The sequence below is a fragment of the Macrotis lagotis genome, chromosome 5, assembly GCF_037893015.1.
Source record: "Macrotis lagotis isolate mMagLag1 chromosome 5, bilby.v1.9.chrom.fasta, whole genome shotgun sequence".
In the NCBI taxonomy this organism is placed as follows: domain Eukaryota; kingdom Metazoa; phylum Chordata; class Mammalia; order Peramelemorphia; family Peramelidae; genus Macrotis; species Macrotis lagotis.
In genome coordinates this window covers 6,790,292-6,816,256 of record NC_133662.1, presented here as the reverse complement: position 1 = coordinate 6,816,256, position 25,965 = coordinate 6,790,292, and the positions used below count along the sequence as shown (strand labels likewise).

The window sequence follows — 25,965 nt, the reverse complement described above, 5'->3', positions numbered from 1 at the left end:
TTCATCAGTACTGGGGAAACTGAGAAGTTAGCTAACTGAATTCCTGAAGGGGCATAGATTAGGATAAGGAGAAGGGTGAATTCCTAGCTCTATTTAATTTTTTTAAAAGAGAAGATAGACTACCTAAATATTCAAAAAGTATTATGAATTAGAAAGGGTGACAGGTTCCCCCCAAAAAATTGTGGGCCTGGTTACAAGAGAGGGGAAGGGTAAGAGCAGATAGGGAATTATATAGGGACCAAGATACCAGCCATGGGATCAGATACTAGGGTCCCTGAGAAGTCTATGGGACAGGATCCTTGGCTTCATGAGGGGGTTAGAGAGATAGCATCCAAGTTCCCGGAACCTCTTACCTGACCAACTGATGATCAAAGGGTCACTCCTCTCAGATAGGATGTATGGAGCAAATGGTGTATGATAGTAACAGCTATAGGTGCCAGGGGCCAAGGAGTCCTGAAGGGAAAAGTCAGCCCAAGGCTGGGCAGAGCTGAGATATTGCAGGGGCCCTGGGAAACCCACACGATAAAGAGCAAAGCTCATTCCCCCTAGTGGGCCCTGGCAACGCAGACTCACATTGCTGCCTGCCACCACCACAGGACCTGGCATCGCCACAAGCCAGGGCTTGGGTAACATGTCTGTAGGATGAAAAAGAGAAGGCTCAGGTGTCCTGCTATCCCTATCCCTCTGTTTCTGTGACCCTCTAGATCTGAACCCTCACCTCCAGCTTAATTTTAGTTCCCTTCAATATCATGTCCTAATGTGGCATGAGAGAAAAAACTGGAGAATAAGGCTCCAGTCCCAGTTCTGTCTCTGTGCTATTGCATGACCTCAGGTCTTTCCCTCTCTTTATCTATAAAACAAGGGAGTTGGTCTAGATCTCAAAGACCCTTTCCAACTTGAACATTTGGTACTCCAATATTCCATGCATGTCCATTAAACAGATAAGAGTTGGTGGACTCCTTCTCTGAAAGCCTTTCCAGTTCTGAAATGTTTATGTTTTAAGTAATGACAGAAGCTCCTTTATATGTGAAATCCCCTCTTTCCCGAATTAAACCTTTAAAATACATGGAAACAGTAATTATTGTCACCTTCCACCACTACAGTCACCATAGATCTCTTCTGTATCCTAAAATTCTCCCATACCTTCAACTGCTTCTCTTATGGTTTGATTTTCTATCCTATCACCTGTTCTGGTCACCCCCTTCTGGATATACCTTAGTTTGTCTATGTCTATGCTCATGTCCATGTTGGGGTTGAAATGTGAGTCTCCTAATCCCTAGGCAGGCCAGAGCTCTTCCCTTCACTGATCCTACAATATGGACCCACTCAGTCTAGACACAAGCCTCCATATGTCTGACAGAGACAAAACCATCAGGAAAATAGAGGATTCTTCATTTATAAGGATCCTTTAATGCTCTATCATTTTTCTCTCCCCCTGCACCCATCTTTGTACTCTTACAGTCCCTGAATCTCCATTCCCACTCCTCTGCCTCACCTGTCACCCACACCTCTAGGAAGTCACTTGGTTGAGACCAAGCATAGTAAGAGGCATGGGTCTGGTAGCAGCAGCTGTAACTGCCCCCATAAGAAGAGGTCACCCTTGCAAAGAAGAACTCAGCTCCCTCCTCTGAGGATTCCTGGATCTGGACTGGATGGGTCTCTCCCACTTTGTACAAGATGAATCTGGTGGCTGGAATTGACACTCGGCACCACAAAGTTATGTTCCCTCCTGGAGCCAATACCGGCCCTGGTCTAGCACTGAGGGTAGGTTTGAGATTAGAGTTCTCTCCTAAGAAAGAAAAGAATCTGAATGAATATCATCTGTTCTTCCCCAATTCCTCTAGGACTCAGAGAGCCTGGTTGGAAGTGGGGTGACCTCTTTATACCTCAGTTTTCCCATTTGTAAAGTGGATAAGTTGGAATCAATGTTCTCTCTGTCCCCATCTATTATTCTTAGGGTCTGAGTGGGGCAGAGGGAGGGAATAGGGATAGATTCCAATGGGGTAAAGGCAAGAAATGGGGACAGGATTCAATTCAACACAAGCTGAATGCCTGGTTCCTAAAAGGCTTTAGAGACTGAAGACTGAAAGGATTCAAGGGGAAGTAGGAAAGAGAGAGAGGAGGAGGGGAAGGATAGATGCAGTTACTCACCAGGTGGTGTGCTAGCCATATGACCCATATGCCCTACAATGATAGTGAGTGGAGGTCAGATCCCAATTTGCCTTTAGTCAGAATGATCTCCTCATGGAGCCAGACATGTCAATCCCACCCCCTGATTGATTTAAGTGTACATCTTATAACCTCACAACCTCTAATCAGAGTTTAATGAATATAGATGTCTGGGTCCTCAACCCTTGATCCCTCAGACACCCAGATGTCCATCCTCCCAACTTTCTTATTGGAGCCCCAGCAATTCTAGTTCCTGTTTTCTTCACTCATTGATGAGGAGTGAAGGGGGCAGGGGTGTAAGAATTAAGAGGAGATCTGAATGGACTCACAGAAGCTCAGTAGCAGGAGAAGGGAGAAGACCAGGGTCATGGTTGATGGCTGGAAATAGCTGAACAGACTGAAGGAGGGTAAGAAGGGACAGCCCCCTTGATGACCCCTCCCTTCCTGTACCTCAGGAAATGAGCTATTGGAAGTACAGAATCATAGCCTAGCCTGGCCCAGTTTTCCTATGGGCTAAGTTCCTGGGAGCTTAGACATCATCCCATAAAATTCCTTCAGTTTTCAAAGGAGGAAACTCAGTCTCAAAGAGGGGGAGAGATTTGCTTAAGGTTATACAGAAATAAGAAGAATCACATTCATTTCAGAGCTAGAAGGGACAACAGTGGCCATTTAGTCTGATCTATGCCTGAAAAAAAGACTTCTAGCCTTTCCTAGAAGACCACAAATCTTTCATATAAGGTATTCTTTCCATTTTAGGAAAGTTGACCATTGTAAGGAAATTCTATCAACAAGCCTCAATTGGTCTCTTGACCTTCTGTAACCTGCTCTTAATTCTGCTCCCTGGAACCAAACAGAATAATCTCTCTTATGTGTTCTGGGCCACTAATTCAGGCTCAAGATTGCAATGATATAAAAATACTGGTAGGCCATAGAATAATTAACAAAAGGAAACTTGTTCAGTATAGCATAAAAAAGTCAACAAAAAATCAGCATTGGAAGAGCTGACTGCAGAAGCCTCACCTCCAAACTTGGGAAAACCTTCTCAGACAAGTGTGAAATCTCCTACAGAAGGGGGAATTTTCTCAAGTCACAGAGGTACCAGCTACTCAAGACTGGACTTCTATATCACAGATGAGCAAGAAGCTAGAACAGCTACTCTAACCTTAGTACCTTGGACCAGTGAAGGTAATTTCATTGCATTGCTTTTGAGGATCAGAATAAGACCATGTAGGAGGGACTTTGCAGACTTACTGCCTTGGATCCCAAATAGATTAATAGCATTTGTTGCTCCTATCATTCCTAATCCTTAGTGGCAAGACTTTAAAAGACTTCTAGAGAACTTTCTACTTCTTCAGTGAATTGAAATTTGTTTCTGTTGTTGTTCATTCATGTCCAATTCTTTCTAAATCTATTTGGGTTTGTTTGTTTTTTGGCAAAAATTCTGGAGTAGTTTACCATTTCCTTCTCCAGCTGATTTTACAAATGAAGAATTGAGGCAAGCAGGATTCACACAGCTGGTCTGAGACCAGATTTGAACTCAGAAAGATGAGTCTTTCTGACTCTAGTACCAGCACTCACTCCACAGCACCCCCAGCTGCTCTTCAATGAATTTAGGACTATTAATTACCAGTTCTTGACTTCATTAATCTCAGAGAGGTAAGAAACTAGATATATAACCAGCTCTAGAGGAGAAACTGCATATACTCAGGTATGTATATAGAGATATATGCATTCATATTCACTTACACACAGATACAGAAATGCACATGTACACACACACACACACACACATATATATGTAGTGGGTAAAAGAAGAATGACTGAAGAAAAAAAGTTTGATCTGAGCATATTGATTTATTAAGCAATGAATGGCAATTATGTAACAAAGCAGGATCAGAACTGCTCAGCTTAGGCCTGGATCCAATACAGAGGAAGACAAACTTTTATACATTAAAAACTATCAATAAGGTCAATTAATTAAAAGAAAACAACATAGAATTAGGTAATCTGATTTCTAATTGGAGGAAAGATTTGGGACTTTCCAACCTGGGACAGGGAGAGTGAACAGATACAATTCCCTGAATTCAGTAAAGGAAACTCCCCAGAGTCTGTAAACAATCAAAGAACAAGAACATGGAAATAATAATTGATTGATCAATATGGGGCCAGATTTTTGAATGAGACATAGGGGCTGATTGTCTTAGGTCCTTGGTTAAAGGTTTCTAAGCAGCAGGTTCAATTTCCCAGCCATAGTTTAAAACAATTCCGCAAAGTTTTCTCTCAATTGCCACAATTAAATAAATTTTTCTCACAGGACAGAATTTAGATTAGACACATAATTGAATAGAAAGGGAACTGAGGTACCTCCAGAATTGAGTCACAAGATAGAGACAGCAAGTTTCATTCATTTATCACAATTAACCACTTGTGGTCCCAATCAATTCCCTCACATACACAGAAAGGCACATACACACATGCACATAAGTATATATAAACATACACACATATATTCACATAATAATACACGCTATACACACAACCACAATGCAAATAATCACAAACCCAATTGCACATACATATACACAAACTACAAAAATGATCCCCTGAAGTACTCAAAACCCAAACAGCTTCAGAGACCTTGATGATCTCAGGTCAGGGCAGAGTACAATACTACCATCCCTCTCCCCCAATCAACTTTTCCTTCTGACCTAGCACTCAACTATCTCATATTAAGATGAAAGTCAGTTCATTAAGACCTCCAGATTTTTGTTCAGATGAACCATTATCTAAGTCGGACTCCCCATCTTGCAGATTTGTAAAATAATTTTCCAAATCCACATGTTTTAGCCGATCCAGACAATTTTGAATTCTAAATCTGTTATCCCCAGTATTATCTCTCCCAGCTATGTGTCATTCACAAATTTGATAACATGCTATTGATGATACATTTTGGTTTTCCTATTAGAATGTAAATTTCCAGAGTGAAAGGGTTTAATATTTCAGTGTTTGATCAACCCAAAAGCCTTATGTTATCTAGGAATGAACTCCATATTTGATAAGAACTGGGAAAAATAGACAGGAGTTAGCAGAAATAAATCTTAGACAAACTTATACCATATTCACAATAAGTACAAAGTGGACTAACCTGAATACTAAGGAGCTTATTTTTCTTTTCAGTTGAAAGACAGAGATTATCTTTGTTTCAAAGACTTAAGTAGGGGATGAATTCTTAAGGAATTGCCAAAGATAAAATTGATCATTTTGATTTCATGAGACTGAAAAATTTCTGCACAAGCAAAATGAATGCATAAAAGATAGTAAGGAAAGCAGCATTGTTTGGTCCCTCTATAGGTACCTTCCCCTTCTCTGGAGGCAGAGGCCCAATGATCCCCTTTCACAGTTAGGACCTGAGTTTGAACAAAGAGATCGAAACAGTAGATTTTCTTTAAGTTGCAGAGAATAGCAAACTCAAATAATTGTCTGCTAACATAGCTTTAAACTTGGCAAGATTTAGTGTAGGATTTTTTCAACAAAGTTAGCTTCTTCTTATCTTGGTGTAGGACAAGAAAAATCAAGAATTCATTCAATTTTTAAAAAAATTTTATTTATTTAAGGCAATGGGGTTAAGTGACTTGCTCAAGGTCATACAGCTAGGCAATTATTAAGTGTCTGAGGTCGAATTTGAACTCAGGTCTTCCTGATTCCAGGACTGATGATGTTCTATTCATTGCATCACCTAGCTGGCCCCAAAATCAAGAATTCAAACTTTTGCTTTCACTAGGGAAAGTCAGTTGGAAGGTATTCACTTCTTTCCACCTCTCACCCTCCTTCATCTAACAGAATAGTCTCCCTCTTCTAGAAGGGCAGCAAAATACAGTGGAGAGTAGAAACATGGAAGTCATTGCTGAGTGACCTCAGGCAGGTTACTTCTTTTCTCAGAGCCTCAATTCCCTCATCTGTAAAACAAGATCCCACAGGCTGTGATTCTGTGGGTTCTGAAGCAAGAAAGGAATATAAAGGAAAACACAAAGGAGGAGAGGAGAGAGGGAAATGGCAGGAGAAGGAAATGAAGGGAAGAAAGATGAAAAAAATCTCCAGGAAAAGTGGTATTATCGACTTCACAGCTGCAGCTGCCCCCTATCTTTGGCAAAAATGCTTGAAATTTAAAAGTTGTCTAAGACTCTAAGCCCGAGAGATCAGAAGGGGCAGGATAAAGCATTCCCCTCTCCCAGATCAATTATATCCTTACATCCTTAGGCACGAGTTTACTTCAGCTTCTAAAGATGCCGAAGCTACTGTCCCCCTCTCTTGGTCTCCTGGTCTAGTTCTATTCCCTGAGAAGGCATCCGTGTAGACGGGGCTCGATCTCATAAGATTGGACAAGGGATGATGCCTGCAGATAAATGTCTTAGCCCCTCAATGAGGGTAACGGGAACCAGTTGGGGTTCTCATAATTAACCTTAAGACCAAGACCCCAGGGGTCTATGAATGGATTTCAGCGAATCCTTGAAATTGGGTGGGGGTGGAATAGGAAATCATCTTTATATGTAACTGAATTTCTTTGTAATTCTATGTATTTTATGTGTGCATTTAAAAACAGAAGAGGTCCCTAGTCATCAAATTGCCACAAGGACACAAAAAGAGGTCAAACAACCCTTCTCTACAGTTTCCTGTTCTATTCCTGCATCCTCTAGCTCAGAGCTAAGAAAATTCCAAGATCTGCGGGATCTCAGATCAGGCTATGGTCACAAGACTGGCCACAGATTGGAAAGTCCCCAGGTTTAAAGGAAAACATGAGTTTCTTTTTCCTAAAATAGGAGCCTTCCCTAAACAGACTGGTCAGTAACCAGTGATGTTTCAGAACCTTGTAGTTTCATTGCGTTTGGCATATGTGTAGGTACAAACTCTTAAATATAAACCTTCCGCTAAAATTAGAAACGACCTTTCTCCACTTTTGGATTCCAGCTCTGCCTCTTTATTTTGCTGGTTGTTTAAAGGGGACCAAAGCAAAATAGCTGCCCAAGATAGACAGTCTCTTGTAAAGGCAATATTTCTGGACTAGTATTCAGGAAACCGAGGGTCTAGTTCCCTTTCTGCCACCTTGCTGTGTGACTAGAGAATCAGTTCATCTTCTCAAGCCTAAGTTTTCTTAATTGTCATAAAAGCATTTTAATGTTTAAATTATATTGAAATTATAGCTACATATGTATATAATAAAACATTGTAATTAGAGCATTCCACATTGCATATCATAATTTATTCACCCATTTCCCAACTGATGAACATCTCTTTTATTTCAAGTTCTTTCTATCACAAAAAAAAAAGTTCTTACAAATGTTTTGTAAATGTAAGATCTATTCCTCCTTCTTTGACCTCTTTAGAGTATAAATCTAGGAGTAGTCTTGTTGGTTCAAAGTGTATGCATAGTGTAATGATTTTTTTTAAAAGTCATAGTTCCAAATGACTTTCCAAAGTGGTTGTAAAACATTCAGCTACATCAGCAGTACATTTCTGTGCCTACTTTACTGTGACCCCTCCAATATTTGTCACTTTCCTTTTCTGTTTATTTTGCTAATTGGATGAATGACACCTTCCTTTGTGTCTAAGCTATGGGCTCAACTATTTTGTTATAGTGTGAAATATTGATCTAGACCTAGTTTCTGCCAGACTGCCTCTTTGGAAAATTAGTTCTCACTCTGGGCGCTAGGGTTCTTAGGTTTATCAAATACTTGGCTATACTTGTCATTGCTTCTTTCATGTTGCATACTGAATCTGTCCCTCTGATGACAAAATCTCTTTTCATGATTACTGTTTTGTACTATACTTTGAAACCTATTGGTACTAGAATCACTTCCTTCCCATGTTCTTCATGATTTTCCAAGAGGTCCTTAAGTTTTTATTTCTCTAGATGGATTTTATCTATATGGCTTAGATTCAGCCTCATGTCAGAAAATTGCATAGATAAGACCAAGGAGCAATAATCAGTTTTTGTCTTGCTCAGGGCACATGGAGAGTGCTGATAGCATGCATGGTCCTATCTTCAGCAGACTCTGAGAACATGGAATAAAAACAACACAATAAGAAAATTCCAGTACGACTAGCTCAGATCTTCTCTCCAGAAGTATGGAAAATATAGCACCAACATCATTAGTCCTCTTCTCACCATTATGTTCATCCTTGGAAAATTATTTATTTTAACACTTTATTTAGTATTTTATTTTTCCCAAGTTAAAAGTAAAAATAAGGTTAACATTCATTTTTAAAACTTTGAGTTCTAAATTCTTTCCCTTCTTCCTTCTCCAACCTTCACCCCATTGAAAAAGCAAGTTGATATGTATTATAAATGTGGTCATGTAAAAGTTTTACATAATAGTCATGCTGTGAAAGAAAACATAGACTCCCTCCCCCCACACACACACAAAAAGAAACCTCAAGGAAAATAGAGTTTAAAAAGTATGCTTCAATATGTATTCAGACACCATCAACTTTTTCTCTGGTGATGGATGGTATTATTCATCATTAATCCTTCAGAGTTGGCTTGAGTCAACAAAATGATTTGTTGACTGATGTGCCAGACTCTGAATAGAAGTAGAGAAACAACATAGTCTCTTGAAAGGGATATCCTTGGGGAAACCTCTTGTTCAAGGACTCATCATCTCCCCAGCTATAGAGACTATTATACAAGGAGCCCAGGCTAGGAACACTCAGAGCAAGAATTGCCCTAGACTTAGAGATCTCCAGTATAAAAAGCAATCCCCCTTCCTCCAGGACTCATTCTTCAAACTGTCGCTCTACCAGACGATAATAGAGACCCCTCTGGTCCATGAGCTCAGTGTGGGTCCCCTGCTCCACCACCTTTCCTTGATCCAGCACCAAGATGTGGTCAGCAGCCTGTACTGTCTGCATCCGGTGTGCAATCACCAATACAGTTCGACCCTTCTGCAGCATTCTCTCCTGAAGCTGAGGATGAGAATATTGGGCATTACAGAAACAAATACAAGGGGAGGCTAGGTGGTGCAGTGGATAGAGCACTGGCCCTGGAGTCAGGAGCACCTGAGTTCAAATCCGACCTTAATAATTACCTAGCTATGTGGCCTTGGACAAGCCACTTAACCCCATTGCCTTACAAAAAAAAAAAACACAAACACAAAAATCTCCATGCTTACCCTAGTACTGCTTACTGCACCTAAGATAATAAGGGGAATGTGACACATCACTGGATAGGGCAGAATTTGAAAGAAAAAAGGGAGATAATCAAAGAGGATCCACCATTACCACCAATATCCAATAATCACTCAAAAGATTCTCTTGTGCTCTATCAATATACATATAATTTCATCTTGGCCTTACCTCCTGCTCACACTCCACATCCAGGGCACTAGTGGCTTCATCCAGGATGAGGACACGGGGATTACGCACCAGAGCCCGAGCAATGGCCAGACACTGCTTCTGTCCTACAGACAACTGGCTCCCCTTCTCTCCCACAGCTGAAGAAACAGAGAACATATACCCTTTCTCAAAGAGGGGGTCCTGTGATTATTCTATGAAGACAAAACACTCTTTTGTCCAACTTTTGATGCTGTTGTTCAGACATTTTTCAGATATATCCAACTCTTCATGATCTCATTTGGGGCTTTCTTGACAAAAATACTAGAGTAGTTTGCCATTTCCTTCTCTGCCTCATTTTACAGATGAGGAAACTGACGTAAACAAGGTTAAGTGACTTGTTCATGCATGTTGTTAGTAAGCAGTGAGGCCATATTGAGCTCACAGAGACTTCAGGCCCAGCACTCTATAGATTACACCACCTAGCTGCCCCAATTTTACCTTCTCCAATCTTACCCTCCACCTTCTCCCTCAAACCAGATCAAGAGAATCACAGGGATGTGCCCAGTGGTGTCAACAAGGGAAAGGTGATGATACTCCTACATTTCACATGAATCACATGGTCTCCTAGGCAAAAACCCTAGGTGAATAAGTCCTAAGAACTTTCATGTAAATCAGAGTCAAGGAAGAAGGAAAGATAAGAAATACTCAGATTTACTATACCCAATGGCACTTTGATGACTTCATTCAGCTCTCTTTTATCTAGAAACTCAATGTAGCAGTCTTAATGATTAATGAATGTACCTGTGTCCAGTCCATGCTCCATATTGGCAATGAATCCATCAGCATGGGCTGCCTGGGTAGCAGCCCTCACCTCATCATCTCCACAGTTCTCTAGTCCATAGGTAATGTTGTCCCTTATAGAACCTGAGAATAGCACAGGCTCCTGCCCAACCACAGACACCTATATGGGAAAAGAACAATGGGTGAAATAATTCAGGGCAGGACCCAAGGGACTCTCCCCTACTCAAAAGGTCTTCAGGAGAAGAAATCTCTTTCACCCTTACCCATTCCTTTCCACCCTCCCAGTATTCCTTTCCTCTACTTCATCTCCCTCTCTTCTTTATCCCTGGTCACCTGTGAGTGTAGGTACTGATGCTGATAGTGAGTCAAGGGCTTCCCATCAAGCAGCAGCTGGCCTCCTATGGGCTGATACAGATTCTGTAGCAATGCTGCCACTGAGCTCTTCCCAGCCCCATTGGGCCCCACTAGGGCTGTCACCTTCCCAGGGTGTAGAGTGAATGTCACTTTCTGGAGGGCAAGGGGAAAGGAAGCAATAATCAAGGAAAGAAATGGATTGAAAACCTCCTCCCTCACCTTAGGGTAATCACCATCTTGTGTGGCAGGAAAATCAGAATTAAAAACTAGGGTCAGTACCATCACCCCTTTCACATAGAAGAGAGCTGAGGGCTACAAATCAAGATGTCTGGGTTACCCCTCCCCCATCTCAGGCACCTGGAGGATAAGCTTGTTTGGTTGATTGGGGTAGGCAAAAGAGACATCTTGGAATTCCACAAGGCCCTGAAGGAAAGAAGGGACCAGTGTCCCAGGAGGAGGCATCTTTGGCTCACGGTCCAGGTATTGGAAAACCTTCTCTGCAGCACCCACATTGCTCACCATGTCCCCACAGATGTACACTAGGGTCTAGAGAAATATGATGATGCATTGTCATAAACTAGAATCACTACTATTCTTCAGTAACAGAGCCCCCACCATTTCCCCATACAAAATCAGCTATATGGATATCAATCTTTCAACCTTTGGCATCCTACCCCTAACAAAGCCTGAAACTGAAATACAGAGTAGGAGCTCATTGCCTTACCTGAATATATGTACCCACATCCCCCTGATACAGCAGAAATGAGACAAGCCCTCCTCTGGTGATCTCCCCAGCCAGGATTTGCCGTAGCCCACAATTCAGCATTAACACTTGCATCCCCAAGTGAAGCACCTGAAGGAGAAAAGAAAATTGGACTGAGAATGGGGCTGATCATCTCACCAAAGGACCTGTCTCCAACTTTAATCCCTAGGCCTCTTGCTACCAGTAGTGATGATAATGATTAGGAAAGAGGGAACCTAGGGAAGTACTTACTATCCTTGATGACCCTTGATCATGACCCACTTGTTAGGCCCACTCACCCGCCGGAGAAGCAGATACATTGCCCGCTCCCAGTCCCGGCGCCACTCTAGCTGACGCTTTCGCTCCAAAACTTCCTTATACCGCTGTATCTCATGCTTCTCTGCTCCAAAACTCCTCACAGTTTTCAGGTTACCCACTGCCTCCCGCACCACTTGTCCAGCCTCTGCCACTGCATCTTGGATCTGCTTCAGCACTGCCTGGGGAGAAGGTATCAGAAGGAAGGCTAATGAGACCACAGGACAAGAGACTTCTTTCACATACCCCAGTGTCCTAGCTCCCATATTGGAGACATCCTTCCCACCTCAATACCAGCTCCCTCCTCCCCCAACATTTATCCACATCCTTTCTCTCAAGGTTCCTCCTCCAGTTCATCCTGCCAGCACACCTCTTTGCCTCTCCCCTATACCTGATGTCGGACATTGTAGACCTTCTCAGCAGCCATTGAGAGGGGCACTTCAAGCAGGGAGAGGAAGGTAAGTTGAGGTGAGAGACTGAACATGAAGGCATACAGCCCTATGACCTTTACCACACTCCGAAGGAAAATATTGGCATTAAGAGGGAGCCAGCGGCTCATCAAATTGGTGTCTGAAGATAAGCGTGAGTTTAACTCCCCTGGAAAAGAAAGAATGATGCTATGCTTTAGAATGGGACAGACAGACCCAGAAACCACAGTTAGGGCAGCTCACCCTCAGGGTCATCAGAATTCAAAGAACTGCCTCTGTGTCCCTGCCTGTTCCCCTCTACCTGAGGGAGAGAGATGAAATTATCACAACCCACTCTTACAGGTATCGGACCAGCTCAATGCATATCCAACTATGAAAGGAGAGGGATAGAGCACAAAAGGAACCCTGAGGGTTCAGGAAAGCCCAAAGTAACCAAAGATCCAGGGTCTGAAACCTACCTGTCTTGGTCTCCTGGAAGAAACTGAGGTCCTGATGTAGCAGGGAGGAAAAGAGCATATGCCGAATACGGAGGTTAATTCGGGAGAGAACAAGGATGAAGAGGCCTCCTCGGCAGCCAGCAGATAATGAGCTAGAGGATAACAAAGACAAAAGCATCCTGATCAGATGGGAAAGAGTCAACATATGGAGTCATGGGAAAAATGGACAAAGAAGAGAGGAAAGAGTCAATGAAAGATGATAGACAAAGGAGAGACATAAAGTATCCCTTCACCTCCTACACTGGGAATAGAGTTAACCTTAACATAAAATTCTAAAACAAGAGAGGATATAGGAAAATGAGCAAATAACCAAAAATCTGCTCAGGTGACAGGGATGATCAAGACACAAATAGAAGAAGACAATGAAGTCAAAATATACATGAGCAAAGTCTCAAAGAAAAATGTAAAATCCAACAAAAAATCCTGGAAGAGTTTTAAAAATTATTTTCCAAATCAGATAAGGAAAGGGAGAGGAAAAATTAGGTTAAAATGAAAACAAAGGAAAAACATATGAAAAGATAAGAACTGTAAAAGAAGCAAAAAAATTCTGAAGAAAACAACACCTTAAAAATCAGAAATGGTCAAATGGAAAAAGAGGTACAAAAAATTACTGATCAAAATAATTCCTCAAAAAACAGGTGAGGTCAAATGGGAAAAAAGGTACAAAAACTCTGTGAGGAAAAAAATGCCTTGAAATTTAGAATTGGAGAAATGGAAGCTATTTCCATAAGACATCAAGAAATAATAAAATAAAGTCAAAAGAATGTAAAAATAGAAGGAAATATGAAATACCTCATTGAGAAAGCAGGAAAACGTATCAAAGAGAAATAATTTGAGAATTACTGGATTACCAAAAGCCATGATCAAAAAATGAAATTATCAAGGGAATTTTTTCTTGATCCTGGAGGTAAAATAGAAATTGAAAGAACTGACCAATCACCACCTGAAAAATGACTGCAAAATGAAAAGTGCCAGAAATATTATAACCAAATTCCAGAGTTTTAAGAACAAAGAGAAAATACTTCAGGTAGCCAGAAAGAAACCATGAAAGTATCAAAGTCAGTATCACAGAAGATTTAGCAACCTAGCACATTAAAACAGTGGAGGGTTTAGAAAATTATATCTTGGAAGGCAAAGGAGCTGTGAGTTCAACAAAGAAAAAACTACCCAGCAAAACTGAGTATACTCCTTCAAAGGAATCAAAGAAAGTTTAATGATTTAAGGGACTTTCAAATATTTCTGAAGAAAAGACCAGAATTGAACAGAAAATTTAACTTTCAAATACAAGACTCAAGAGAATTATAAAAAGGTAAAATTGAGGAAAATGATGTGATTCAATAAAGTTAAATTGCTTGCTTCCAAATTGGATGATGATATCTTTAACTTCTAAGAACTTTATCATTACTATGGTAGTTATAAGGAATCTGCATCTAAAGAGAGTGCTACAGTGTTGATACTATTGGAATGATTTCAAAAAAATGAAATGATAAGGAAAAGGAATGCTCTGGGAGCAAGAGGAAGGAAGAGAAAGAAGAGTGGAAATTAGGTTGCATAGAAAAGACACACAAGGGAAAGTTTTCATAGTGAAGAGAAAATGGGGGGGCAGTCAGTCCTTGAAATTTACATCTAAATTGGTTGAGGGGAGATACACACACACACATATATACACATTATGCACATGCACATATATACACATACATAGGTGTGTACACATACAAACACACACATATATACGTGAGTGTGTGCAATTGGTAATAGAAATCTATCTTACACAACAGGAAAGTTAGAGAGGAAGGGAATAAGAGATGGGAGTGGGGGTGATAAAAGGGAGGGCAGATAAAAGGCAGGGATCAGAAACAAAACAGACTTTAGAAGGGAAACAAGATAAAAATAGAAAAGGATAAGCAGAAGAAGTTAGTATGGAGGGAATGTACCTTATGGTGTTAGTATGGAAGGAATAACCATAACTGTGAATGTGAATATGAATGGAATGAACTAATCCATGAAATAGAAGTAGATACTAGAATATATTAGACCCCAGAATCTGACAATATGTTGTTTGCAAGAAACATACTTGAAATATGGAGCTGGAACAGAAACCACTGTGCTTAAGCTGAAGTGAAAAAGGCAGGAATAGTAATCATGATCATAGACAAAGCAAAAACAAAAATAGAAGCAATTTTAAAGGATAAATAGGTAAACTACATCTTGATAAAAGATTACAAAAAAGTATACATAATAAAAGGGCATGGAAGCATAGATTAAAAGTTAATTGGTTGGGCAGGCAAGGACAATATGAAAAAATGAAAATTTTACCACAATTAATCTATATTGTCAATATTATCCCAATTAAATTACAAAAATTTATTCTATGGAGCTACAAAAAAATAAAATTTATTTAGAAGAACAAAAGTTTAAGGATTTCAAAGGAAGTGATAGAAAATGTAAAGGAAAGAGGTTTAGAGAAACCAGATCTTAAACTATATATAAACGATACATATATAAGGCAAAAATTATCAAAAACTATCTGATGCTGTCAAAGGAACAAAAAGGTAGATCAGTGGAAGAGAGTAGACATGCAATCCTCAGCAGTTACTCAATATTTGACAAGTGCAAAGAAATAAGTTCTGGGGACAAGAATTCATTATTTGGTTAAAAAAATTGTTGGGAAAACTAGAAAATAGTCTGGCAGAAAATGAGCATAAACCAATATCTTACACTATTTACCAAGGTAAGACCAAATACCTAGAAATAATGGGAGATAGAATAAGAATATAGAACATATTACCTGTCAAACTTATGAATATGTAAACAATTTATGAACAAACAGATAGAAAATGTTGTGAAACGTAAAGTGGATAATTTTGATTACATTAAATTAAAAAGCTTTTGTACAAACAAAACAAATGGAGCCAAGATCAGAAGGAAAGCAGAAAAGTGGGAGGAGAATTTTCTAGAAGGTTCCTCACATCTTAACTATATAAAGAACTTTTTTCAAATATATAAGAATACAAGTCATTCCCCAGCAACAATGAAAAAAAAAGAAACAAGTTCTCAATTCAAGATAAACTAGAGGAACTTCAATAAAGGTTCATCTAATGTGGGTAAAAGGAGAGGTATAGCTCAGCACAGGAGGAAGAGCTGAAAAGCCACAGCTGCTCAGGTCTGGACTCAGCAAGCCGGTGGTGCAGTGGGCTAGCAGTGAGTGTGCCTAGTTCAGAAGACAAAGTTCAAACCCCAAGAATGTTGGTTCAACAGACCAGACTGACTTGGAACTCTAAAGCAAGGAACAAACCACTAACAACTGAAATGCCATAGGCAAATGGTTAAGTCAGGGACCAGACCCTCAGGTCCTGAAACAAAAAGATTGGAACTGTGCACCCCTTGTACCCCAGAAGCAGAGCTCATTCAAAATGACCAAGAAAAGTGTTAAGAATAAAAAGCTACTGTTTAGTTAGGGACAATAAAAATGCCATCCCAGAAGAGGAAAGCAATAACAAAATACTTACATATGAAAATTCAAAGAGATTTTTGAATTAATTAGTCTCAAAAACCAAAAAGACCTCTTATGAGTTCAAAATGGATTTAAAAAAAACAAAGAAAGAAAGATTTAAAAATAGAGAAAAGAAATGAGAGTCATATAGGAGAATTATGAAAAATTGATTGAAGAAAACAATACCTTTAAAAGTAAAATTCACCAAATGGAAAAAGGAATCAACTTCTCTAAAAATAAAACTTAAGCAATTGGTAAAAGAAAAACAAAAGATAATGAAGAAAATAAAATCCTAAAAATTAGAACTGGACAAATAGAAACTAATGCCTCTTTGAGACTGGAATACTACATCAAACAAAACCAAAGGGTTGAAAAAAATCGAAGAAAGTGTAAAGTAGCAATGACTGACTTGAAAAGTAGATACAAGAGAGACAATTTATGAATTATTGGTCTACCTGAAAGCCATGTTCAAAAAAAAAGGGCCTAGCAATGTCATGCAGGAAATGATCATGGAAAATTGCCCTAATACCCTAGGAAAGAAGATAAAATAGACCTTGAAAGAACCCCAGAAAGAAATTCCAAAATAGGAACTCCAAGGAATATAGTTGCCAGATTTCAGAATTCTCAAAAGGAAAGGAAAGGAAAAGGAAAAGAAACAATGCTGGAAAACCACAAACAGGATTACACAGTCCTCATTAGCTTCATCATGAAAAGATCAGAGGGCCTGGAATATGATATTCCAGAGGGTAAAGGAGCCTGGATCACAACCAAGAATCAACTACCTTGCAAAATTCAGTATATTCTTTCAGGGGAAAAGATTGATTTTTTTTTAAAGATGAATTTTTCTTTTTAAAAAAAATTTATTTAAGGCAATGAGGTTAAGTGACTTGCCCAAGGTCACACAGCTAGGCAATTATTAAGTCTCTGAGGCTGAATTTGAGCTCAGGTCCTTCTGATTCCAGGGCTGGTGCTCTATCCACTGTGCAACCTACCTGCCCCCAAAAGATGGATTTTTCAATGAAATTCCTTGAAAGACTTAACAGAAGTGAACAGAAAATTGATCTTCAAATACAAGACCCAAGAGATTTGTAAAAAGGTAAACAGAAAAAATAAGACTAACACAAGACTAAACATAAGTATAAACAGGAAAATATCTGTAATTCCTGATAATTGTATTTCTCTTAGGACAGTTGAAAGGAACACAATTAGACAGAGGGTGTGGGTATAAAACGATCATGTTGTAATGATATACTTCAGTCCTTGAGAGTTGCATTTCTATTGGGATAGGAAGAGGGAAGGTACTTGGACAGAGGGGCATGGGTATAAACTGATCATGATGTAATGGTACTTTGGCTCATGAGAGTTATATTTCTACTGGGACAATTCAGGTTTATAGTTGAAAGAGGAAGTGAGTACAAATTGATCAGGATGGTAATGTGTATGGTGAGAATTGTACTTCTATCAGGATAATTGAAAGGAGTATACTTTGATGGAGGGTGGGAGTATAAAACAATTAAGACATAAAAAAGGGATTATACTGGGAGAAGAAAGATAAAATGAAGAGACACAAAGGATCTATTATAATAGAGGGACAGAAGGGTTAGTGTAAACACTGAGTAAATCTTACTCTGAACAGATTTGGCTCAAAGAGGAAATGATATAGATTCCTCAACTGAATTTAGAAATTTATCCTACCCTACAGAGAAGGTAGGAGGGGAAAGGGGAAAGGACAGTATGAGACAGGCAGCAATCAGAAACAAAACAGTAGGGATAAGGGGAAAAGGAGAAAGAAGTGTCAATAGGGGGAATATAGGATAGAGTGAAACAAAAAGTTTTTATTATTTCTCTCTCTCTCATGATCTTTTTTCCCCCTTAGTTCTAATTCTTCCTTCATAACAAGCCTAAAATGTTAAACATGATTGTATATGTACAACCTATATCAGGTTGTTCATTGCCATGGCAGGGGGCAGGAAAGGGAGAGTGGCAGAAAAGTGTGGAACTCAAAAACTTGCAAAAAAGGATGAATGTTGAAAACAATCTTTGCACTTAATTGGGAAAAAAGAAAAAAATGAAGACTTAAATGAACTTATGCAAAGTGAAATGAACAGAACCAGAAGAATATTATACACAGGAAAAGCAATATTGTAATGTGATCTACTGTGAATAATTTAGCTATTCTCAACAATACAATGATGCCAAAAAATTCTGTAGGACTTGTGATAAAAAGTGTTATCCGGCTCCAGAGAAAGAACTGATGGAGTCCTAATGCAGATACTTTTTCTTTACTTTCTTGTTGAGCATTTTTTGGCTATGTTATCTTTCACAATATGACCTAACAAGAAAAATTGTTTTTTTCATTACTATACATGTACATCCTATATGAAAATGCTTGCTTTCTCAATGAGAGGAGGGGACAAAGAGAGAATCTGGAATTCAAAATTTGGAAAAAATGTTAAAAATAGTTTTTACAAGTAATTTAGAAAAAATAAAATATTAAAGAAATTTTTTTAAATGGAAAGACTTGGACTTTTGAAGAAGTTATCCACTGATAAAGGAAGAAAAAACATAGTATAATTTTACATAAAAATGTATGAGTATATATATAGATGATAGATATAGATATGTATATGTGTATGTTTATAGTTATATATATAATATATAATAATTGCTATCATATCACTTTCATCATTTATCCTTTACCATGGATAAATAGATAGCTTAATTATTATCTTCTTGGGTTGGGTGAATGAAGGGAAAAAATAAAATAAAAAGTGTACAATAGAGAACAAAAGAAAATCAAACAAGAAAGCAACGAAAAACTGGATAGTTTTGAAAACAATGTATAGTATTTATTCTATAGGTTTTCTTGAAAGGGAAATTTAATATTTTATATCATATTCTCTCTTTTGGTCTTCTGTGTTCATAATAATGATTTTTTTCTTTTCTCATTTTATATTCAATTGTAAAATTTTTAAAATTATCCAAAACAGGTTAAATAAGTTAATCCTAAGAATGAGTAGATCAAAGAATAAATCAGAAAATAATCAACGCTTAGACATTGAACAATATTCCAAAATTTTCAAGATGCAACCAAAGTGATACTTAGAGGAAAACTTATATCTCCAAATGTGTGCATCAATAAAAGGGAGAAAGAGTAGATCAATGAATTGAGCATGCAACTAAGAAAACTAGAAAAATAACAAATTAAAAATCCCAAATTAAACACCAAATTGGAAATCCTTAAAATTGAAGGAGAAATTAATAGAATTGAAAGTTATAAAAACCATTAAACTACTAATATAGTTAGAAACTGTTTTTATGGAAAAGCCAATAGAATAGATAAAGTATTGGTTAAATTGATGAAAAAAAGAAAGAAGAAAGTCAAATTGATAGTTTCAAAAATGAAAAAAAGACAAATACACATCAATGAATATGAAACTAAAATATTAAGAATTATTTTGCTCAATTATATTGCAGTAAAACTGACCATCTAAGTGAAAATGGATATTTACAAAAATATAAACTTCCCAGATAAACAGAAGAGAAAATAGAATGCTTAATTAAGCCTATCTTAAAAAAAGAAATTGGACACTAAGACATTACTCCCTAAGAAAAAATCCCAAGGACCAGATAGATTTTAGAAGTAAATTCTACCAAACACTAAAGGAACAATTAATCTCAATATTATATAAACTATTTTAAAAACTAGGTAGAGGGTCGGCTAGGTGGCGCAGTGGATAAAGCACGGGCCTTGGAATCAGGAGTACCATTTGCCTTGCAAAAACCTAAAAAAAAAAACAAAAAAAAAAACAAGGTAGAGAAATTCCTTGTATGACACAAAGATAGTCTTGATACCTAAACCAGAGAGAGCAAAAAATGGAGAATGAAAACTACAAACCAATTTCCTTATTGAATATCAATGCAAAAACTTTAAATAGAATACTAGCAAGGATATTACTATAATATTTTTCAAAGATCATACATTATAATCTGGTAGGACTTAGACCAGAAATTCAGGACTGATTAAATATTAAGAAAAATATCAGCATAATTGAACTTATTAATAATAAAAACAACAAAAATCATATTGATTATATTGATTTTGTAGTTCAGTCATTTCGGTCATGTCTAAACTCTTCATAACCCTATTTGATGTTTTCTTTGAAAAGAATGGATATTGGAATGGCTTGCCATTTCCTCCTCCAACATATTTTACATATAAGAAAAACTGAGGCTAGCAGAGCTAAGTGACTTGCCCGAGGTCACACATCTAAGAAGTGTCAACTAATGAAGATGAGCCATTCTGATTGTAAGCCCAGTGTTTTATCTACTATACCATTCAGTTGCATAAAGATGCCAAAAAAAAAAAAAGCCAAGGAACAAAAATACACCACCTATTCCCATTAAAAAACAGTTAAAAGCAAAGGAATCAAGGATACTTTTGGTAAAATAATAAGTGGCATCTGTCTAAAACCATCAACAAGCTTTATCTGTAATGGGTATTCCCAATAAGATGATTATCATCACCATTAATCAATATTATGCTAGAATCACTAGCTTCAGCAATGACAATAAAAATCATTGAAGAAATAAAAAATAGGCAATGAGAAAAAAATTATCACTCTGGAAGGATGATATGATGGCATAATTAGAGAATCAATTCTAGATCATTAACTAAAAAAACTAGCTGAAACAAAAAACAACTTAAGTAAAATTGCAGGATATAAAATGAACCCACAAAAATCATCAGCATTTCTATATACTATCAACAAAACCTAGCAGTAAGAGATAGAAAGAGAAATTCTAATTAAGATAAGAGCAGACAATATAAAATAATTGGGGGAAAACTTTTATAGACAATCTCTCAGATAGGATGTGATTAGGTGGAATATTGCTGTGGCATAGGAATCTACCTGCTAAGAAAAATCCAGGAATTATATGAACATAATTACAAAAATACTTCATATAAAAAAATGGATCTAAATAAATGGGGAAAGTTAGTTACTCATAGGGAGACGAAGTCAATGCAATAAAATGACCATTTTACTTAAATTAATTTGCTTATTCAGTGCCATATCAATCAAACTATCAAAGATTTATTTTATAGATCTAGAAAAAATTATTACAAAAACAATCTGAAAGAATAAAAGGTCAAGAATATCAAGAAATAGGGGCAGCTAGGTGGTGCATGGATAGAGCACCAGCCCTGGAGTCAGGAGTACCTGAGTTCAAATCCAACCTCAAACATTTAATAATTACCTAGCTATGTGGCCTTGGGCAAGCCACTTAACCCCATTGCCTTGCAAAAACTTAAAAAAAATCAAGAAATAAATGAAAAAATGTGAAGGAAGGTGGCCTAGTAGATTCATATTTCCAAGTATATTATCAAGCAGTAATCATCAAAACAATCTGTTACAAGCTAAGAAACAGAGGGATGGGTCAGAAGAGTAGATTAGGAACATGATACACAATAGTAAATGATCATAAGTAATTTAGTGCTTGGTACCCAAAGATCCAAGTTTTGGGGGTAAGAGCACATCATTCTTGGGAAAACTGGAAATTAGTTTGCAGAAACTTGACATAGACCAATAATATCACACCATACACAAAGATAAGATCAATATGGATACATGATTGTGATGTGACCGTGCTATAAGAAATAAAGAGATTTCAGAAAAACCTGGAAGGACTCACATGAAATGATGCTGCTGAGCAGAACCAGGAGAACATTGTACATAACAGCAACAATAATGTAAGAATGATCAACTGTAAAATAGTTATTCCAGTCAAGACAATGATTCAAGAAAATACCAAAGGACCCTTAGAGAAAACTTATGAGTTACTGAATACAGATTGAAGAATCCCTTTTTAAAAAATCTTTATAATTTGTTTTATTTTGTCTGTGTTTTCCTTTGCAATATGGCTAAAATGGAAATATATTTTCAAGGCCACACATATATAATTGATGTCAAACTGTTTGACTTCTCATGAAGAGAAAGGTTTGGAAGAGAAGGAGAGAATTTGGAGTTTATTTTTTTAAATGCTATTGAATGAACATAAATATAAAATATTTTTATACAAATAAAATCAGAACCAAATAATTGGAATAACATTTATTATTCATGGGTTGGTAAAGCCAATTAATTTTTAAATAACAATTTTACCTAACTAATCTATTTATTTAATGTTATCCCAATTAAATTATTTTTTTAAAAATTACCAAGTTATAAAAAATAATAGAAATATTCATTTGGAATAACAACATATTAGGAATTTCAAAAAAAACAGGGGAAAAAAGAAGTAAAGAAAGTAAATCATTGATGACCTCTGAGAATAGTATTTCAGTAAATTGATAGGACAACAAACAAAAGACAAAAAGTTAACAAAGATTAGGGAATGGGGGCAGTAGATGTAGGTCATACTAGACCAGGAGTGAGGAACCTTTTTTCCTGTCAAGAGCCATTTGGATATTTATAACATTATTCTCAGGTCACATAATATCCATATTTCGTCAAACATTTAATTAATTCACCCCTCAAAAAGCTCCTAGATTTATTGAATTTTGAGTCACACCTGTAGCTGCTGTGGCAGCACCAGACAAAATAAGTTTTGCTGGCCCCATATGGCCTGCACGTGCTTCTTTTGACATGGGAAGGTCTGAGAATGTTTGGAAGTGAATGTGCTGCAATACAACTGACCAAGATGATGAAAAATAAGAATGTTGGAGGACTTGTAGAAAGGCAGGCTCACTAATACTCTATGAGTGAAGCAATGAACAGGTCCAACAGTTCTGGATTATGCAAGTCAAGTGATTATACTATCCAAACCTTCTGACCCAATAATCCTAGGATTGGCCTTTTATTCTAACCAAATCAAGTAACAATGGTTCAAAATATACGTTTATATCAGTACTTTTGACAGTAACAAAGAAATGGAAGTCAGTGAGGACCCATTGACTAGGGAATGCCTTAAAAATGAAGTTATCTGGATCTAATGGAACATGATTGGGCGGTAAAATGGGAAGTTTAAGTTTTATAAACTAATACAAAATGAAATTAACAGAACTGAGACAAAAATAAATATGACTATATAATGTATATGAAAAGATCACTGAAAAAATCGAAACTTTGCATATCTAAAAAAGTCCAAGAAGGTCCCTGAGAATAGATAATGCACCATACTTCCCCTCTTGTGGCAGAGAAGGTAGCTGATTACTAGGACACAAAATGTTCCTATTGTTTGATGCTAAATAAATACCTCTAATGAATACAAAATTGAGTGAAAATAGGCATATATTGTTGAACCCTTTGTCAAATGTATGACTCTTGTCTCTCCCATTAGTCATAGCTCTGGAATATAGGATTACCTCATCTGCATCAACAGAAAAAGAATTTCCCAAAGATAGAAAATATATTCCCTCACTATTACACTATTACACTGTTGGTGGAGCTGTGAACTCATCCAACCTTTCTGGAGAGAAATTTGGAACTACACCCAAAGCACAACAAAAATAAGCATATCATTTTGAGCCAGCAATACCACTACTGGGTCTATACCCTGTTGCTTGTACAAATATATTCATAGCAGCCCTGTTTGTGGTGGCAAAGAACTGGAAATCAAGTAAATGTCCTTCAATTGATGAATGGCTTGGCAAACTGTGGTATATACATATATATATATATATATATATATATATATATATATATGTCATGGAAGGAATTCAGGGAAGTCTGGAAGGATTTGCATGAACTGATGTTGAGTGAGATGAGCAGAAAAAGAAAAACAGTGTACACCCTAACAGCAACATGGGAGTGATGTTCAACCTTGAAGGACTTGCTCATTCCATCAGTGCAACAATGAGGGACAATTTGGGGCTGTCTGCGATGGAGAGTGCCATCTGTATCCAGATAAAGAGCAATGGATTTTGAAGAAAGTTCAAGGACTACTCTCTTTAATTTAGGAAAAAACCCAGATATCTTATTGTCTGATCTTGTTATCTCTTATACTTTATGTTTCTTCCTTAAGGATATGACACTCAGTTTGGATCAATGTACAACATGGAAACAAAGTAAAGACTGACAGATTGCTTTCAGTGGCGGGAGGGGGGGGAGCAGGGGGAGGGAAGTAAGATTGGGGGAAAAATTGTAAAACTCAGATAATATCTTTAATTAAAAAAAAAGAATGGGAGCTCCCAGAAGAAGGATAGGGCCTATGTCTCCTACCTCAGAGTAGGAGTATCTAAAATATCTTGTGGATCCAAGCCTTTTGGGAGAGATGTTTTCCTTGCCTTTCAGAAAGGCTTCTAGAAACAGCTAGCTAATGGATATCACAAAGTGTTTGGGTGATAAGTACCCTCAGAACCATAGAATTTAGAACTGTTAAGCTCTGGCCCAGTTTCTTTCATTGCATTGATTAAGAAACTAAGACCCAGAAATATGATATGATGCCTCCAGGTCACACAGCCAAGAAGTGGCAGAGCTCTAAAAGATATAGAAATAATTTTCCAACCTCCTCCCACTTCCACCAAGTCACTCACCTTCCAAGGGAAAAGAGGCACATGAAGAAGATGGCAGTGACAAAGGTATCAGGGTCAAAGTCCTGGCCCAGGATGTCAATCACACGACCAGTGTAGTGGGGGATAAACATCTCACCTGGGGGTGGGGTATGAGCAGTATGTGTTGGGGACAACATCAAGGACCCTTTTCTATGTCCATTTAGACTCTTGCTCTCCCCCTCCCACCTTCCCCTTTTACCTAAGACTGCAGCAGTCAAGAAGAAGAAAGCACCAACAAGGAAGGGGAAGTCAGGCCAGGACAGTTTCAGCAGCCTCGACATCATGGCTTTGTCCTCCTGGCCAGGCTCCTTCTCCTTTGCTGAGGTAGGGGCTTCTGAGGGGCTCAACACCTTCCACACAGCCCAACCCAGTCCCATTCCTCCATAAGCCAGCAGGACCCAGGCCCATGGGGCTGAGGCTAGGAGCACAGGCGGAGCTCTCAACGCCCCGGGAACCAGGGCCCTCATGGACAGGAACAAGGGGGTGCTCAGGCACAAGGTAGGCAGCAGCTCCCCCAGCTTCCCAGGCTCCCCCAAGAAACTTAACATTCCCCACATGATCCCCATCCGAAAAACCCCCTCCAGCCAGAGGGCAAGGAGCCCTGGAGTGGAGAAGATTCGTAACAGCCCCCCCAACAGCCAAAGCAGGATCAGATCGGTCAGGAGGAGGGCAGGGACCTGCATGTTGCGCCTACGAAAGAATAAGGAGACAATATTCTTATTAAAATTGCTATAATATTATTATGATTATTATATTTTTATAAGGAGCGGCATCTCCAATGCAGTCCACCATTTACCGCTTCCCTGGGATCGCTTCCCTCTCTACCAGAAGGAGCCCAGGCGCAACCCTGCCATAGCTTGATTGATCGGTTCCTAGGAATTAGTGTTGGTAGGGGTCAGAGACCACCGGGTGAGTCCAACCCCAGCACTGCTAGAGAGGAGGAGACCGAGGCTAGGAAATGAAGAGGCTGCTCGGGGTCGAGTATGGGGTTAGGGCTGGGGTTCAGGTGCCAACTCCCCACCCCAGAGGCTCAGGGCTGGTGCTGAATCCCCCATCATGAGGTGAGGATGAAAGGCGGGGGTCCTCTAAACACCTCCAGATACGACCCCCGCCCGCCTCCCCAGGCCCCAGCTCCACCGCCACCCCCCGCCATAACTGACCTGTTTGTAGGGTGGCCCTGCGGGACCGCTGCGGGAGAGGCGCCGAGCAGAGTCCCCCGCGCCAGCCCGTCTGCTCGGGGCCCCAGTCCCCTTTTCATCTCTTGCCCTCCTGCCCGAAGTCTC

The 25,965-nt window shown here is 38.5% G+C and overlaps 2 protein-coding genes across 2 annotated transcripts in view; both read right to left on the bottom strand.

Annotated features, from left to right (window-relative positions):
• Positions 1-7,934, bottom strand: part of OSCAR (osteoclast associated Ig-like receptor) — a 10,267-nt gene extending 2,333 nt beyond the window's left edge. The window contains 5 exon segments of the mRNA XM_074188398.1: positions 354-635; positions 1,496-1,789; positions 2,152-2,184; positions 2,499-2,675; positions 7,865-7,934. Of these exon segments, the coding sequence (XP_074044499.1) occupies positions 354-635; positions 1,496-1,789; positions 2,152-2,184; positions 2,499-2,675; positions 7,865-7,934 (856 nt within the window).
• LOC141523428 (antigen peptide transporter 2-like) lies at positions 2,649-25,965 on the bottom strand. The gene is made up of 12 exons (XM_074236609.1): positions 25,843-25,965; positions 24,882-25,372; positions 24,665-24,779; positions 12,597-12,727; positions 12,102-12,307; positions 11,695-11,892; positions 11,378-11,506; positions 11,011-11,199; positions 10,633-10,806; positions 10,300-10,459; positions 9,520-9,656; positions 2,649-9,129 (listed from the first exon to the last, which is right to left on the bottom strand). The coding sequence occupies exons 1-12, from the start codon at positions 25,938-25,940 to the stop codon at positions 8,941-8,943; spliced, it is 2,217 nt and encodes a 738-aa protein (XP_074092710.1). The 5' UTR covers positions 25,941-25,965; the 3' UTR covers positions 2,649-8,940.